We start from the raw sequence: 18,072 nt of genomic DNA, 5'->3' as shown, positions 1-18,072 counted from the left end.
TTGTTTAGGTTGATTAGACCACCGCTTATGCGCTTGCTCTAGGTTTAGGCTAATGTTTAGTGAGGTTTGCATACCTCTTACCACTCGGTGCTTGCGCGCACCATTGTTGTACATTGGAGAGGCTTGTAGTCTTGCGAGATTACACCAACCGTGTTTGTGGTGTGGCCGCCACCGTGTACCAGAGGGAACAAGGCCCGTGGCATTTTGGCCGAAAGTTTGATAGTGAAGACGACGGGGAGCATCCGGGAGAGGCTTGCTGGAAGGCACGTCGGAGACCCACTTGCATGTGGAGAAGGCCCGAGGCTATCCACGGAGTTACCCGATCGGGAGCTTGGCCCTTGCGAGGGGCTCCAACGAGGACTAGGGGAAGCTTGCGCGCTTCTCGATACCTCGGTAAAAATACAAAAGTCATCGACAGGGGTTTGCATATCTCTACCTTGCTCTTTAGCTTTCGCATTTATATTGATTATATTACTCCTTTTGCGGTAGAGATAGCAACACATTAGCAATATCGTAGTTGCACACTTAGATAGTTTGTCTTTTACATAGGTTTTGCTAAGGTTAGAAAAGGAGGCCACAGTTTAGAGTTAGAATTTTAAGTTGCCTAATTCACCCTCCTCTTAGGCGTCACGGTCCCCTTCAATTGGTATCAGAGCGGTTGGCTCAATTTGGACCTTTGGCTTAACCGTCGTTGAGCCGACGCTATTTAGAGTGGTTGGGATGGATACATCTAGGTCTCCGCACTTTAATAGCACTAACTTCCCCTATTATAAAGCTAGAATGGCTTGCTACCTTGAGGCGGTTGATTTAGGTGTTTGGAGAGTCACTCGTGACGGGATGAAACCCATTAAGAATCCCAAAAAACCCACAAAGAGTGATGAAAAAGAAATGCACTTCAATGCTAGAGCTAAAAATTGCTTGTTTGAATCTTTTAGTATGGATGTGTTTCACTAAGTGTTCACTTTAAATACGGCATATGAAATTTGGTTAAAACTTCAAGAGCTCCATGACGGCACATCTAATGTTCGTGAGCAAAAACATTGTCTAGCTAAACAAAATTATGATTCCTTTACAATGAATGATGATGAGCTTGTTCGTGATATGTATTCTCGTTTAAATCTAATTATCAATGAGCTCCATTCAATAGGACTAACAAAGCTAGATGATGCGGACATCGTAAGGAAGATCATCTCCATGCTACCACAAAAGAAATATGCAAGCATCATCACCATCCTTCACAATATGGATAACTTGAGCACCATGACCTCGGCTATAGTCATTGGCAAGATAGTGGCATTTGAATTATCACGCAAGATGGGTCAAGAAGAAGACTCTTCTTCAAGCAAAGGCAAAGCTCTAGCATGTGGCAAGAAAAAGAAGATGAAGGACAAGCAAGTTGAGACAAGCTCAAGCTCAAGCTCCTCAAGTGAAGATGAGGATGATGATGACGATGAAGACTCAAGTGATGATGATCAATCTTCCTCCTCCACCTCCGACCTTGATGAAGAATCAATCAAACTAATCAACAAGGTGGAGAAGATGATCCAAAAGCTCAATGTCAAGGGTGTGCCCATCCAAATCCAAGATCTCATTTTCGCAAATCAAAGAAATGAGCAAAGAAAGAGATGATGCTATGGATGCGACGAGTTGGGGCAATTTGTGGAAGCTTGTCCAAATAACCCCACACCAAAAAAGAAGGCATGCAAGAAACAAGCCCTCACATCAATAAGGACATGGGATAATTCTTCAAGTGAAGAAGAACATCATCACAAGAGGCCAGGGCGCAAGCACTCATCATCAAGCTCTTCTCGTGTGTGCCTTATGGCACGAGGTAACGAAAGCTCATCCTCTAGTGAGAGTGATAGTGATGATGATATGCCTTCTTATAAAGAAATTATGCAACAAAACCTTAATTATGCTAAAGTTTGCACTAGTCAACAAAAGAAGCTCGGGAAAATAAAAAAAAAGCTAGATAGTTCACAAGAAGCATACAAAACTTTACTTGAACAATATGAGAATTTTGCTAATCTTAATGTTCAACTATCTACTAAAATTGAGCAACTTGAGGCTAGTGCAACAACAAATGCATGCACAATCAATGATGAGCAACTTGTAAAGAAAAATGAAAAATTAAAAGAAAAGTTAGCTAGCTCACAAGATACATATAAAAGTTTGCTTGCTAAAATAGAAACTATGTGCAAACATTATGATGAGCTAACTAATAAAGTCGCTAATCTTGAAGACGTTAGTAAAACTCCCACTAAGGCATCTAAAAGGAAAAATTCTAACATGTCTAAAAAGGATGCCTCTACTTCTTGTAATGATTTATGTTTAGACTCACCTTTGTGCAACCAAGTTTGTGTTGAGAAAGTTGTTGTAGATACATGCACACAAGAGGTTGCAAAGGAGAATGAGAAACTCAAGCAAGAAGTAGCTCGCCTCACCAAGGACTTGACTCAAGTGAAAGGCAAGGCGAAGCAAGCCCAACTTCATCAAGATAACACCGTCAAGGGAGTGAAGAAGCTTGATGAAGGACAAATTGTGGTTTGCTACGTGTGCCACAAGGAAGGTCACAAGTCCTATGAGTGCAAGATGAAGAATGGGGGAGGAGCAAAGAAGAAAGAGAAGAAGTAAACAAGCAAGCTCTCCAACACCTACACCAACAAGGTGGACAAGAAGGCCTCCACACCTTATCTCTTGAAGAAGAAGAAAAATGACAAGGTGGTGGCCATCAAGGTGAACGAGCAAGCCAACAATGGAGCCAAACGCTTTTGGGTGCTAAAGGAAATCATTTCCAACATGAAGAGCACCAAGAAGGTTTGGATCCCAAAAAAGAAGTGAGATGTCCTATGGACTTCAGGAAATTTGGAGACTTGGCAAAGTGTGGATGCATTTCATGGGGTGCATCATGATGGACAAAGACAATGCTAAGTGGGTTTGTGAATACTATGGACCCAAATTCCCCTTCCCATGTTAGGTAACTAGATTCAATTTATTTTAATTGGTATTAGATTTGATTTTTTTCTACAATTGGTATCTTTTAGCATCTAGTTACTCTTCATGCCTAGGTTTGCATTTGCATTTTTATATATTTTGTCATGCATACACTAGGTATTTCATATGGTAGGCTTGCTCGATTTCATTCTTATTCCTTAGAGCAATCCTACATGGTTTAAAATTATTTAGGAGCATGGCACATAGCTTGTCTTATAATTATTCATCTAATATGTGCCAAAGTCCAAATTGTAGATAATCTCTCCCCGATATCACCTTCGAAAATGACTCTCACATTCATGTGATGTCATGTTTGAATTGGTATTTTTTATTCTAAAATCGATGTGCATGTTTCCTACAAGTATTCCATACTTGTGTGCACAAATTTAGGGAGAGGTTACTCTATAAGTTGGATGCTTTGAGACTAACACATTTTCAAGCTTATCATGTGTGTAGTAGTCTCATTGCAAGGAAAATTGAGTCCTGGAGTTAAGCATCATACTTCAAATATCCACCACCGATTGCAAGTGGTAGAAATCAAATTGATTTCTACATGTGGTATTTCTAAACCAATACCATCATGTTGATTTCATTTTGATATTTATATGCTTTCTCCGTGCATTATATAGATTAAATTCCCTTATTCAATACTTTGCCAATTATGCATATGCTTTGCTTCTATCATATGTATGCATATATTTAGGAGGAGCTTAGTCTATATAATGTGAGAGTCAAATTTTATGATCTATTTCACTCTACACATAAAGGATCACAAAGTTTGACCCTCCCTTGTGCTACTAATGTCTTTCTTTTGGTGTTTGATTCCAAAGGGGAAGAATTTAGAGGACTAAAAGCAAGCATTAACTTATAGTAATGGTCCGAGAAAGAGAGGATAATGGATTATGGATTAGCCTATGTAATGGGAAGAATTTATAGGAAGCAAGGCTTAAATTCATAATACCACATGGGGACATTTGCAAGGGCAAGATAAGTTTTCATGTAATCTTACAAGTAGTATCTTTTAGCATCATATAACCTTGCTCCTTGCATTGCATCCTAGCAAGTAGATAGGTTTTTAATCCATTTTTTCTTTATTATTTGCTTGCTTTGGTCGTGTTGTCATCAATCACCAAAAAGGAGGGAGATTGTAAGAAAAATGGACCCTAGGCCCATTTACTTTGGATTTTGGTGTTTGGTGACCAACACAACCAAATTGGACTAATGAATTTGCAAGTGATTGTTTTGTAGTTCAATAGGATGCAAGATGTGACTTGGACAAAGACGACGTGATGATCCGATGATCAACACCTCAAAGAAGACCTTAGGAGCACAAAAGAAGACCTAACATATCAAGCAAAGTCCAAGTATGAAGATAGGAACCAAGCCGCACGCAAGATCACGAAGAAACGAGCTCACAAAGGTGACCGGACGCTGGAGAAAAGCGACCGAACGCTCCGATCAGGAGGCTCGGCAAACATGCATCATCAGCAGCGACCGGACGCTGGACCGGACGCAGGGTAGTAGCGTCCGATCAAGTACCGAGAGGATCTAGAGTGGTGAAACTGCGACCGGACGCATCCGGTGGTAGGTGACCGGACGCTGGCAGCGTCCGATCAGTTGTTCGCGGCTTCAACGATCGGGACGACCGGACGCGTCCGGTTAGGACGTGATCAGCGTCCGGTCAGTAGTAGAAAAGCGGGATTTTGTCCCCAACGGCTACTTTCTCAGTGGGGCTTATAAATACAACCCCCCACCGGCCATTTGAGGTGTGTGGAGCTGAGAAAACATATCAAGGGTGTTGATACACCATTTTAGTGATCTCCGCTTGCATAGTGCTTATTGTTTTATTAGGTGATTAGCGTACGTGCTTTTATGAAGTGCTTAGGTTGATTAGACCACTGCTTATGCGCTTGCTCTAGGTTTAGGCCTAGTGTTTAGTGAGGTTTACATACATCTTACCACTCGGTGCTTGCGCGCACCATTGTTGTACATTGAAGAGGCTTGTGGTCTAGCGAGATCACACCAACCGTGTTTGTGGTGTGGCCGTCACCGTGTACCGGAGGGAACAAGGCCCACGACGTTTCGGCCGGAAGCTTATAGTGAAGACGACAGGGAGCATCCAGGAGAGGCTTGCCGAAAGACACGTCGGAGACCCACTTGCATGTGGGGAAAGCCCGGGGCTATCCACGGAGTTACCCGACCAAAAGTTTGGTCGTTGCGAAGGGCTCCAACAAGAACTAGGAGGAAGCTTGCGCGCTTCTCGATACCTCGATAAAAATACCGAAGTCATCGACGGGAGTTTGTATATCTCTACCTTGCTCTTTAGCTTCCGCATTTATATTGATTACATTACTCCTTTTGCGGTAGAGATAGCAACACATTAACAAAATCGTAGTTGCACACTTAGATAGTTTGTCTTTTGTATATGTTTTGCTAAGATTAAAAAAAGATGCCATAGTTTAGAGTTAGAATTTTAAGTTGCCTAATTCACCCCCTCTTGAGCGTCACGGTCCCCTTCAAAATTGCACGCAAGGCGGTACATGACTAGATAACTTTGGCTCTGTTCATCATAAATAAAACATATAAACACGTCTGGCTGAAATGGCACGGAGCCCTTCAATTGATTTTGCCGACCTCCTGGCAGCAAAGCTAACAACACTGCTGATAGCACAATGTCAGCTGAATAAAAGTCGGCATGCTACAACAGGGTTCATCAAATTACAGAGTGACCTAAATACCCTAATTTCAAGGTGCACTGAGAAGGCGAGGTGCCAATCACTGAACAAATCAGATTCTTTAGCAGTCAGTCTATGAACCTCACATAGGCTCTAGCAACGCTTACAGTTATTGTCAAAGGCTGGCAACATCCTGCAATGGTATCAATGTCATGATAGTTGTGTAATTATAATTGTATGTAGTAATGAATCGGTCACATGAATTTCTTACTGGTCGTATCTAGTGAGTTAGCAGGGAGCATCTTCATTTCCGTTACCAGATTCTGGAATATGAAAAATGGTTACTTAACAGGAAAACATCTAATGAGGATTCTGCCAGGAAAAGTGGAAAACTAGCAAGAGAACAAGGTCAATACCTTCAATGGCTGATAAATTTTCTTCTTTATAGACCCCAAGAGGTGAACCACGCACAGATAAGAGCATCTCGCCATTCTTGGGTAACCTTACGGTTTTGGGTGTCATGCCGCAGGATAGCCGGTTACTCACAGCCTGTTGAAGGAGTATGTTTATACGCAATCCAGGAGCAAGCATTTTCTTGGGAAACATGATACTATAGAAATACAATGCAATACAATTTTTTACCAAATGTATAAACTGGAAAGAAGAAAAATGCATACCCCAGGTGTCTGGAAAGCTTCTGCTGCTCCAGCCATTTGGCCTTCAGGCTGCTCACTCCAAGCCTTCAAAGCAACATGCACTCTAAGAGTAGTGAAGTCTAGAGCACAAACATATGGCGTCGCTACAGGCGAAAACACTTACAAAATCACTGAAATTGCTAGTGCGCCTATAGAAGTCTTCCCCAACTGAATATGTGGTAGCAAAATATCATTTAAGCAGTCTGACGTTAGCTGGCTACAATGAAGTAAATAAACCATTAGTAGGTAGATGACTTGGTCAAACCTGGATCCCTTGGGAACTGAAGTCCATCAGCAGTTGTGAATGATGCAATCGAAGCTCGCAGAGTCCTGTCATCTGCAAAGTCTCCAATCATCCATTCATCGCCGTTATTCCATTTTAGCTCAAGCACATCATACTCCTCATTCGGAACAACCGATAGATCGGGCAAGTTCTCCTGAAAATATTGCATAGCATTTCCCTCCAATTGCTCCTTGGAACAATATGACCGTACCAATTGCAACTGGTAAGGTATGTTCCCAGCCTCTGCATCTTGTGTCGCTTTGATGGCAGTAATCCGACGCTCGCCTGTTTATTGGAACTCTGGGTTAGCAATTTTGAATGACACTCGTTGCATGAGAATATGTAAACAGTGCACTTATGCCATGCATTGCTGATGCAGAAAGAAAACAGTTGGCCTTCAACATTAACGCCTGAGCAGGATTTAGGGAAACATAATTCGACGCTGCTCTTCTAAATCTGCAAAACAGAACTACTTTAAGGCCCTGTTTGAAACGCATGGTTTTTTTTTTCTGTCCCTGTATTTTTGCTCTAAAACTGAACTTTCCCTACCTTCCAAACGCCCCCTAAACTGTTTGACCTACTGCCATCAAGCTGTTTCGCTTAATTTTTGTCAGGTTGAAATGATTCTTCAGTCTAGGAACTAGAATAGCTTGGCTGTGTACATTCACGTGTGGATGTAAAGGCCGGATTTCTATCCATTATTTAAAAAAGGAACTAGAATAGCTAGCTCAACCAGCTTTTGATTGTTGCTTCCAACAAGTTCCTGACAAACAGGGCCAACTGAGCCACCCAAGTCCGGTTAACCAACCGGTAGAGCTGGTACAAAATAATCCACTTCAGAGCAACGAAATCCTTTCCGCACCGTAATCTTGCTTCTTGCCACAACTAACAGAGACTGTGGCCAGATAATATGCTGGCACGATGCATCGACCAAGAGCTGAAATCTAGCGCACTCCCTAGCACAGATGGGGAGTGGATAGAGAAGGGGGGGCGGGGGGGGGGGGGGGGGGGGGGGGGGGGGGGGGGGGGGGGGGGGGGGGGTAGGGTGCCGTACTTTCTTGTTGGCTGACCCATATCAGCCGCTCCTCCAGCGGCGCGTCGGCGCCAGGAGGCACCTGCGGGTCCGGCTCCGTCTGCCTCTGCGACTTGGCGGGGGGCGCTCGCCGTTTCCTCTTCGGCGGCATCGCGTCGGCTCCGCTGCGCGGCGAGCAGGAGGATCTGGCGAGTGGATGCGGGGAGGGGAGATTTGGGGAGGAGAGAACCCCCCAGCTCTCGAGAAGGGGAAATTTTCGAATAGGAGCAACGGCCACGGGCGTGGAGGATTTCGCTGCCTGCGGGAGGTCAGAGTTTTTTTTTAGCAGCAAGCATGGGGGCCAGGTCGAGTGGAACGTCCACCCAGTTCTTACGGACGGCCCAGTGTACGTGCTACCGGGTCCAAGTTTGCCCATATATGAAGTATGCGGGCCCAGGCCGCTTTGCACATGTTGCCTATACACACACAAAAATAGCATATTCTTTTTCTTATATATAGAAAATAAAAATACCGCCTCTGTGGTCTCAAGCAGCAAAAAAAAAAAAAGTACTCCTCCGTACTAAAATAGGTGAATAGGATTTAATTTTTATACTAGACTACTTGACATTCTACTTCCCAATATATCTTTCTCTTTTACCAATATACCTTTCAATTTTTCCAATACATATTTATCTCTACTCCTTGAGGGTCATTTTAGTCTTTTGCTTTCCACGTTGGTCTCTGTGAACGAGTCTAAAACGTCCAGAAACATGGGACAGAGGGAGTAGTGCACTTTTATTTTTGTTGGAGGTATTCTTGTACTTGAAATGAGTTTCTTTTAGTATATTTGAAATGAGTTAGGTACCGTTTAGTTCCCTCCCAAAATGCTAAAATTTTCAAGATTCTTCGTCACATCGAATCTTTGGACGCATGCATGAAGTATTAAATATAAATAAAAAATAAAACTAATTACACAGTTTAGACGAAATCCACGAGACGAATCTTTTAAGCCTAATTAGACTATGATTGGACACTAATTGTCAAATAACAATGAAAACTGCTACAGTATCATTTTGCCAAATTTTTCGGCATCTAAACAGGCCCTTAGACAAGACAACATGAACGGGAAGATCTTTCTACACAGCATAGGAATTGACAGAGAGTTAAGAGGCTACGCTAAGGTGCAAGCGACAACTGACAAGCACGTATCGTATTTCAAGCTCAGTTGAAAACAGTAACACACACCAAAAATGAATAAAAGAAAAAAACAGCTGAAAATTAATCCCTGGCTAGTAATATTCTCACTTCCTCTCAAGAAGAGGGAGGAACAGAGATGATGGCACCAGAGTAGGAGACAGGAGCACAAGGGATGCTTCATCTATGCCCCCAAAACACATCATGTATGATTCCTCCCTGTCCCTCTCAACCTCGACTGCATATGTCCCTGGGAAATCCTAGGTCCGCAGCAAGATCACAAACTTCACAAGGGCTGCTAACCAGCCAGGCTTTTATCTGAGAGCCTAGAACTCATGGCTGCGGCTGCCCCACCGTCTCGTCCTAAAAGGAGCAACAAATCGATAAGTCTCCTGCATCGGTTGTCGAATGTCCTATCCATCTCCTCTTCTTTTGCATCAGGGGCTAGACAGGCTACTGGAAAAGCGTGAACTGGCTATGGATTGGATCGTGGACGAATTTGGTCACTGGTGTACTCCTACACACCCAACCGATGGAGAGACAATGTGTTAGCTTCAGATAGCCAGTTGTTTGGCCTGCACAGATGGCCAAATTCAGACAGTCACTGTCTCAACCTATAAGATTATTCTTTTTGGAACACTAAGTCAATTAGTCTCGAATCTTATATATATATATAAAAGAATATATTTTCTAGGTTAACATTTTTCCATGGAAAAGTGTCACTAATGACACTAATGATAAGGAAAAGTGTCATTAGTTTGATCATGGAATATATTTTCTAGGTTAACATTTTTGTACACATAAATGTCGGTACGAGTTTTTCAAAAACTTAGTAAAACTTAAAGAAAATTTAACTGAACCTAAAACTGCGCTCTTTTTTATGAGGGACAGAGGGGGGAGTATGGCATAGCATGATAGATAGCATGACTGCGCGCAGGAGCAATGATTCAAGGTAAGAAGGAATCAAACTGAAGGCGGCGTCACTCTCAGCATTCAGAAAACACACACGGAGCAGCCTTTGGTGCAGAAGAGCTCGAGGCCTGAGTCCTGGGCAGAAAACATGGAGAGGGAAATGGCATGGCACTAGGGAACCACCACCACCGCTGCCCCTTTGCGGCGCCGAGAGAAGAGCACCGCGACGCGGCAGGTGCTACTTTCTGGCTGCCCGATGCAGCGGCCGCGTGCGAGGGGTTTGGTTTGGACGGAACACCCGAGCAACTGATTTCGCTTGCATTTCAACAGGGTTCATGGTGCTGACCGCGGATGCCATGCCGTGGCGTCGGCGCATGCCGGCCGTGAGGGGCACTGGTCCCCGCATATCGCGCCGTCTCGCTCGGTCGCGGGCAGGCCCGCTTCGACATCTGAAGCATGTGCGGTGTCAGTGTCAGTGCGCCATGCTACCCATCAGCCATTCAGCCGCACACATGCATGAGGATACATGGGCATTGCCACGAGTTGAAGAGTCAATACCTCAATGCAAATGAGAATTCAGGATAAGACGTGGACGAAGATATCGCGCGACAGACCTGTCTCAACCGCCGCACTCTCTCCCTCCAAAACAAAAACACAACCCCCACCCCCCCCCACCCACACCCCCCCCCCCCCCCCCCCCCCCCCCCCCCCCCCCCCCCCCCCCCCCCCCACCCCCGTCTCTTCCCCTGCTGCCCGCGGCCGCGGCTACCCTCGCCGCCGGCCGCGTTGCCAGCAACCCGGCGTAGCCCAATGACCCCGCCCTCCCCTACCTCGAGGGCACCGGTGAGTCCACCGTCCTTGTCCCTCGCCTCGCCCCCCGCCCCACCACCCCGGCGGCCGGCAGTGAGCCGCCTCGCCGGTCGCCGCGCGCACCGTCAACCTGCCTTTGCCCCCTGAACCCGCCCACCCTAATCACACAACATCATCGCCGACCACCGCCGCGACACCCCCGCCGCCAACCCTGCCTATCCGGTTGTCCCCCGCCGCCCCGCCGCACCACCTTCAACCCGCCACCACCGATGTGTCACGGCCGCCTCCCCCTGAACCTCCCTCTATAGACGCCGATGACCCCCCCCCCCCCCCCACCTCTTCTTCCCCTCCGACGCGGTGCGGGCATGGGCACGTGGGCCGGCCCGCCTCGCGCGCTCGGCGTCCAGCACGACTGGTCGCATAATAGATTTTCCGATAAGACATGCACTAGGACCTGGACCTAAGGAGGGGTCTCCTATCATATCGCGTGGAAAAGATGTCATGTACCTGTTGTTCCGAAAAAGATGTCTTGAGTTAACATTCATGATTAAGGCCCCATTTGGTAGGGCTTCTCCACATGTTTCAGGAGCCGTTTGGAGCCGTTTTCTACCAAACGGGGTAAAGTAAAATAGCTTTACTTGTGAAGCCCCTAAAAGCATGCTCTCATAGTGATTTGGGGTGGGATGGAGCCAAAAAAAAGTGGCTTCTCCCGGCTCCTCCTCCAGGCCCCTAAAACATGGAAGCCATTTTGTCAAACGGTTTACCAAAACCGCTTCAGCTCCACCGGTGGAACTGTTCGTAGAGCTGAAGCCAAAAAAAAATAGCTTCACTAGTGAAGTGAAGCCCTACCAAATGGGGCCTAATATACATACTATCAAAATATATTTAATGAAAGATTTAATATGCTTACTCTCTCTTTCTCCGTCTCAAAATAAGTGGACATCTTATATTTCGAAAAGTCAACTAATTTTAATTTTGACATTTGTATTTTTAAATAGGTTTACTATAAAAACAGATAGCGTGAGCGTGGTTGATCTAGTTATACTTATTTGGTATAATAAATATTAGTATATTTCTTGTATATATTTGGTGAAATTTAAGATAGGTTGACTTCTCGAAATATGATATGTGTATTTATTTTATGGCGAAGTGAGTATTTAGCATGAGAAATGTTGATATCATTTTCATGTATTCTAGATGAGCTTCGGATCGTTTGATTTAACGCTATTCTTAAAAAAAATGTGTCTAGAACAAAGGGACTACTGGCTAACAGCCTCCATTTTGGCCTGGGATCGACCCGGTGAAAGCAAGCTGGTGGTGAGCAGTGATAGCAGCAGTCAGTCCTTGTGGTTTCTGATATGTTCACCGTATGCCATCCTCGTCAGCCGTCACGGGCTCGCGAATCAGTCTACGAATTCAGCTCGTTTTGGACGCACGCAGCCTTTGCAAGAATGAGAATGCCCAATTATATATATACTTATACGTACTGCTACAACTATACACATACAAATAAGGCAACTACGCACGGTGCAGCTGAGCTACGAGCTCTACTACGCACGAGTACGAAGAACAGCGCGACGCATGGGGCAAGTGCAAGAACAGAGAGAGGGAGCAGAGCGCGCTGACAGGGGCGCTAGGCAGGTCGCGTCGCGGCTACCGGCTAGCCAAGCAAGCCTAGCAGCAAATCTCCATGGAGAAGTTGGAGTCCAGCAGCTCCTCGATCATCTGCTCCACGTGCTGCTCCTCCAGGAACCTGCCGCCCCACTGCGCGGCCGGCGGCGTCGCGGCCGAGGCGGCTGCCGCTGCGGAGGCTGCAGCCGCCGCTTCTCTCTGACGCTGCGCGGCCTGCACGGACGCCAGGTTGAACCGGTGCAGCTTCTCGACGAGCGCCGCGGAGAGGAACGACGGGGAGGGGGCGGCGGACGACGGGTCGGCGTCGGCCGGGAAGTTGGTGCGCGCGCGGGGCCCGCACATGATCCGCGCCGCCTCGTCGTAGGCGCGCGCCGCGTCTTCCGCCGTCTCGAAGGTGCCCAGCCATATGCGCGCCTTCCTGCACAGGTAACCCCAACCAACTGAACGCGGTCAGCTCCGGGAACCGGACGGCGATGCGATGCGAGCTGAGGAACAACGCCGGAGCGCGTTGGTGGCCATGGCCATGGTCATGGCCTACGCTGGCTAAACCTTGCTTACAGGAGAGGGTGGCGGATCTCGGAGACCCAGGAGCCCCAGTGGCGCTGCCGCACGCCGCGGTACCGTTGCTGCGGCCGGGCCATCGTCGGCGGTCGTCGTCCACGGCGGCGGCGGCAGTGCCACTACCAAGTCGCCCGGCCTTCCCGTAGTCCGGTGGTGGAGCTCCGCCCTTGCCCGATCGTGCTCGTGCTGCCCCCGCGATGAGGAGGAGAGCTGGAGGGGTGCGGCAGGGGAGTGTGTGTGCGAGTGATTCGCCATTCACGGGACATGGAAGGAACACCTATAAATAGGGGAGGGAAAATGGGAATCTACTCGACGCCCGGAGGAAGGCTACCAGGTGGGTCCCATGAGAACGGGCCCGCCTCGTGCCGTCGTTGATTTCAGGCGTCTGAGTGCTTGCCCAATGGTCGCCTTCTTCCTCCCCTCACCGATCCGGATCGACGGCGTCACACTTGCTCCCTTTGTTAAAACAAACAGTTTTATATTTAAATCAATATTTTTTAGACAATATGATTAAGTTCATAAACAAAATAGATTTCATTTAGCACAACTCAGCTTCACCAGCAAAATTGTTTTTTTTCTTCAGCTGTATGAGCAGCTTTACTGGGAAGTTGAAGCCATTTTAAGTGGCCCATTACCAGAAGCTGATGAACACATCGCGAAGGCTTTGTGCATCTTGATTGCAAACGCAATGTAGCAACAATTTTAGTGAAAAAGTGCGTTGTGTGGTGGCTATGTTTGTCGTTCGAACCACCTATGTAATTTGAACCAATTTAGCCTTGGGGCCCCTAGATGGAATGCATCATGTGGGGGACCCTCTCCCGATCCATAGACTTCTAAAAAAAATAAGTGTCCCATTTGACAAAGCAACTACCAATTGTAAAAAAGAGAGGAAGAAATGATTATAATGCCCTTGTTATTCCCAGAACTTCCATCCACCCACACCTCTCCATCTAGTGGGCGTGCCCCTCCCGAAGCCCACAGGCCCCGATGGTCACACCCCGACGGTCACGAGTCCCCATGGTCGCGAGCCTGGGTGCTCCCTCCCCGAGCTGGAACAAAGTCAGCCTTCACATGTTCTGAGGCCCACATGTGTGAGTTGAAGATCTTAAAAGCTAATATTTTTAGCTTCATCCTAGCCTAATCATATGTAAGAGCAGGACTTTAGGAGCTTGATGGGTGAAGTGAGAGCGGGATTTAGGAGCTTGATGGGTGAAGCTGTTTGCAAATCATTTGTGTAGGTGCAAAATGTGGTCAACAAGTAAATATTTATAGTTTTGCCGTACGTTGTGATCGGATGTGGCCTAGCACGCGATGACACAGGATTTATACTGGTTCAGGCAACGTGCCCTACATCCAGTTTCAGTCGGTCGGTGACTTTATTACAAACGAGTAAGGAATAAGAAGGGGTGTTAGAGGCCCGGTCGAAGAAAGGGGGTTGGAGTCGGACTGCGGTCCCACCACGGCCAGGCCTTCCGATCGGGGCTTCGACCAGATCTCCTGGCCGGAGGTGCCGGTCGAGGACCGGATCGTGGTCTTAGCCTATCATTGTGTATCTGAGCCGGCCAAGGCACGTGCTGTCGCTACACCACCTGCTGGGCCAAGTTTTATAGGGAAACGAGTCCATTGGGGACCCTGGGTTTATGAACCAGACAGGAGCCCCCGAGCCCCTTTGAGGCTTATGTGAAGCCGTGAAGGGACTGTTCACACACGCTTTGTGTGATATTGTAAAAGCCAGGGGCTTGTGTTTTTAGCTTAAGGAAAGCTTACATTTGCTTTGTAATTCCTGTGCCCATTGTGCCGTGGAGGCGGGCTGTGATTGGAACTTCGATATTTTCCCCCTTGGTTTGTTGTACTGCGTTGGGTAACCGAGTAGGATTTAGGCGCCTAGCCTCTATGTGGAGGACTGGCAAAGACCGCGGAGGCGCACAGAGTGGATACGGGCGCCAATCCTCAGTGGGGAGGACTGGCGAAGGCCGCGGAGGCGTGCCGGAGGGATATTGGCACCTAGCCCTTGAGGAGGGGACTGGCGAAGGCCACGGGGGTGTGCCATGCAGACATAGGCGCCCAGCCCCTAAGGAGGAGACTTGCTGGTAATCCGTTTTCTGTTGGGTGCGCGCGAGCGCACCCGGTGGGTGTAGCGCCCGAGCCTGCGACCGACTAGGGAGTCGATCGGAGGTGAAGCACCTTGGTACTCTTTTTTGGGGTTGTGGACTCTTGTGTCTCTTCCGGTCAGGGTGTTCGCCCATGTCCGTTCCGACCGTAACCTATGCGGTCGGTCGGGTTCCTATGTCGGGATCTAGCGGCTCGAGCCCCCAAGCCACTAGGGGCCGGACGGGGTTTGTCGCATGATTTCATGCGTCACTCCGTCCACGGCTTCCGCAACCAGAGGAGTTGAGCTGACGCCACTTGCCTCGATGGTTCGAGTGGCGAGCTTCGATGAGCTCGCTAACGGACATGTTTGAGTGGAATCTGGGTCCGTCGTTCATGACGGGGTCAGTATAGCCCTCATGTGGCACTCTACTTCTCCTTAACCCGCCTCCTGGTAGATGCCTAAGTCATCCCGGAGAGCGACTCAGGTGGCCCGATGGCCCCCCTCGATGGAGATTCTATGTGAATGGCTCAAGGTTAGGATCGAACAAGAAGGTTGAGATGGCCATATCCACTCTTGAGCGGGTCAAGCGAGGGCCACTAGGGCTCATCTGCATTTTCTCCCTGGCTCTATTTGATGCAAGGCGGCCTCGAGCCCTTCGTGGACCAGCCTTCAAACCCTGATCGGTTGCCGCTCATATCGAATGAGACGACTACCGCTTCGTGACACGACGCGAAGTGTTTCGATGCAATGATTGCATATGCAATGATTTGGATGTATGAATGCATGCATGAGAATGAATGCTTATGTACTGGAAAAGTAAAACGGGGGTTGGCAAAGTTACCTTGATGGCTCGAGTGATGGGTTCAGGGAGCTCCTATCGGATATGTCCGAGTGGAATCGGGGTCTGTCGTTCGTGACAGAGTTGGCATAACCCACATGGGGCATCCCACCGCTCCTTACCTGTCTCTCGACAACCACCCGAGCCGTCCGATCGACTCGGGTGACCCCCTAGCCTCTCCTCGATGGAGATTCCATCGGTGGGCCCCTCCAAACCCTGCCTAGGAAGGTGGAGGGTCGTTTGTGTGTTGTCGTGCCTCATTTCTCGTGACCGGGTTATGGTAGTGGTGGGCCCTACCCAGGCCACATCCTGTTAGCAGGCAGAACAAGCTGGAGATCATCGAGACAGAGCTTCGGAGGCTCATGCGGCATGGCCTCGATGGGTTGTAGGTCTTCCATACCTTCTTCCACCATTGGGTTGCCCCATTGGCGGAGAGAACGCGACCGATGTGGGAAAACTCTGGCCTGATGGATCCTGACCGCGCATCACCAGAGGAGTTGTCAAGGAACAAAGTCTAGAGTTGTCTCGATCGGGTGCTGCAGTTGGTGGATGATGAGTCCCTCGAAGGGACACCCGGACCTCTCCATGCCATGAAGTTGTTTGATCTGGTATACTCCTTTGCCGTGACCTTTTTCCTTTCTGTTTTGATCTTTAGATCATTTTAAGCCACCTATTTCATAGGGGCTCGCGGGGTATAAATCTCAACCGCATCTTCCGAGAGGGGCGGAAGGCATGGCTCGACAAGCCACCCAGAGGGAGGCCACGCTTGCCAAGAAGAAAAAGAAAACCAAGAAGGTCCATATGGGGTTTGAGAAGGAGAAGGAGATCAATCGATGGCTCCATGGCAGCGAGCGCCGAGAGGAAGTGGATGAGCTTGAGTCAGAGGACCCCACGGAGTCAGGCGATGACATGGGTTCCTTAGAGGACAAGGGAGACAAGGGTGCTACTGTGACCTTGGTGGAGCATCGCACGCCCACGGCTACGCTTGTCGGCGGCGGGTATGGTACAAAGACGCGTGGTGATGCTCTTGAGTCAAGGAAACATGTCGTGGGCGAGGATGCCACCTGCGAACGAGAGGCGAAGCGGGCGCGGTCACCGCGCCCTTCTAAGGCGTCGTCGGCTTCACGGCCCCCTGCTCTGAGTGTGGCGGAGCATGTCGGTCGGTCGAGGGGACGTGATCATTCCCCTACATCTTCAGGATCAAGGCGTGTGCGCGACCCCCAATGGGGAGATGCCCCGCCAGTTGCTTCGATGGTTTCACCATGAGCTGGCAGCCATGGCCGTTTGTGGGCCGAACGGGGACAGGCCGGGTCGCCCCCACCCTTGGTTGATCCGAGGGGGCGCGTGTCATGACCCCCCGAGCGATCCTCATCCGGTCAACTTGTCGTCAGTCGATCAGGGCTTCAAGGTTCTGCTGCTTTTGTCTGGGTATGTATTCATACTTTCCTTTGTTCTCATAGTTGAGTTTTTGAGTGCGACTAACCTACGCTTGTGCCTTTTTTGCAGCGGCCAGGAGCCAATAGGGCTAGGGATCGCCCCACCTCCTATGTGAGAAGAGTGGAGACCCAGCCTACGGTGGGTTGTGATGATGCGAAGGGGGAAAGCTGGCTGGTGGTGGCACGACCTTCCTTAATGGGGGTTGCTGTCTTCCCGACCAGTCAGTGAGCAATGAGGCAGCCAGTGATGGCGACTGATCCCCATGGTGTCGGCAGAGGCTGGGTCAGGGGTGACTCTTGCGGATCCCTCCCCATGCGATTGTGGAAGATGAGAGGAGGGAAGCTGGGCTTCCCTGTCTCGCCTGGTGGAGGAGCGCACACGGTTCGTCTGACTAGTCAGAGCTAGAGGGGGCCGGAGGAGCCACGACCAGGCCAGAGGTAGAGCAGCCACTAGTGAGCCATGGAGTCCTAGGTGGTGGACATCCCCCTCGACGATGAGGAAGACACCGGGGTGGATCCGCCAAGCCATCCCGCCGTCCTAGGAGTTGGTAATGATCCAGGTTGTCGCTTGATACCGCGATGGCTGGATCTTCCAATGGGTCGAGGGTGACCCATGAGCTGGTGTGGCCTTGGCCTTACGAGCCAAGAAAGGCCTAGTTCGTCCTTCACGACGAGGCGAAGGTGAAGCTTTGGCACCTGCTCGAGGAGAGAGGACTGTCGATGGAGTTCGATCTCGCCCTTACCAAGGCAAAGCTGAAGGAGGCCTTGGAGAGGGTTGAGCTCATCCATCAGGCCATGACTATCTACTTGCCATGCATTTTAGAGGTAAGTTTTCTATGTTCCTAGTGTTGTCTTTGATTCCTCGGCATTTAAACAGTTGTCTCAGCACACCTGCTTCTTGTCTTGCAGGACTTGGAGATGATGTCGATCCACAAATC

The 18,072-nt window shown here is 48.7% G+C and overlaps 2 protein-coding genes across 2 annotated transcripts; both read right to left on the bottom strand.

The window, feature by feature from the left end:
- Window positions 1-5,529: 5,529 nt before the first annotated feature.
- LOC136475280 (uncharacterized) lies at window positions 5,530-7,996 on the bottom strand. The gene is made up of 7 exons (XM_066472834.1): window positions 7,702-7,996; window positions 6,630-6,932; window positions 6,489-6,532; window positions 6,347-6,409; window positions 6,086-6,218; window positions 5,941-5,992; window positions 5,530-5,862 (listed from the first exon to the last, which is right to left on the bottom strand). Exons 1-6 carry the CDS (start codon window positions 7,829-7,831, stop codon window positions 5,958-5,960), a joined length of 708 nt encoding a protein of 235 aa, XP_066328931.1. The 5' UTR covers window positions 7,832-7,996; the 3' UTR covers window positions 5,530-5,862; window positions 5,941-5,957.
- A 4,044-nt stretch (window positions 7,997-12,040) lies between these two features.
- Window positions 12,041-12,977, bottom strand: LOC136475279 (ethylene-responsive transcription factor ERF003-like). Its single transcript, XM_066472833.1, has 2 exons — window positions 12,766-12,977; window positions 12,041-12,625 (listed from the first exon to the last, which is right to left on the bottom strand). Exons 1-2 carry the CDS (start codon window positions 12,846-12,848, stop codon window positions 12,250-12,252), a joined length of 459 nt encoding a protein of 152 aa, XP_066328930.1. The 5' UTR covers window positions 12,849-12,977; the 3' UTR covers window positions 12,041-12,249.
- Between the last annotated feature and the right edge of the window lie 5,095 nt (window positions 12,978-18,072).

This window comes from Miscanthus floridulus, chromosome 8, assembly GCF_019320115.1.
Source record: "Miscanthus floridulus cultivar M001 chromosome 8, ASM1932011v1, whole genome shotgun sequence".
Classification (NCBI taxonomy): domain Eukaryota; kingdom Viridiplantae; phylum Streptophyta; class Magnoliopsida; order Poales; family Poaceae; genus Miscanthus; species Miscanthus floridulus.
This window is presented reverse-complemented; position numbering and strand designations above follow the sequence as displayed.

Coding starts and splice junctions, on each gene's coding strand:
- LOC136475280 (XM_066472834.1), bottom strand. CDS start 7,831: ATGCCGCCGAAGAGGAAACGGCGAGCGCCCCCCGCCAAGTCGCAGAGG. Junction 6,410..6,488: donor CTAGCAATTTCAGTGATTTT/GTAAGTGTTTTC, acceptor GTTGCTTTGAAG/GCTTGGAGTGAGCAGCCTGA. Junction 5,993..6,085: donor AAATTTATCAGCCATTGAAG/GTATTGACCTTG, acceptor TTCATATTCCAG/AATCTGGTAACGGAAATGAA.
- LOC136475279 (XM_066472833.1), bottom strand. CDS start 12,848: ATGGCCCGGCCGCAGCAACGGTACCGCGGCGTGCGGCAGCGCCACTGG. Junction 12,626..12,765: donor GAGATCCGCCACCCTCTCCT/GTAAGCAAGGTT, acceptor TTACCTGTGCAG/GAAGGCGCGCATATGGCTGG.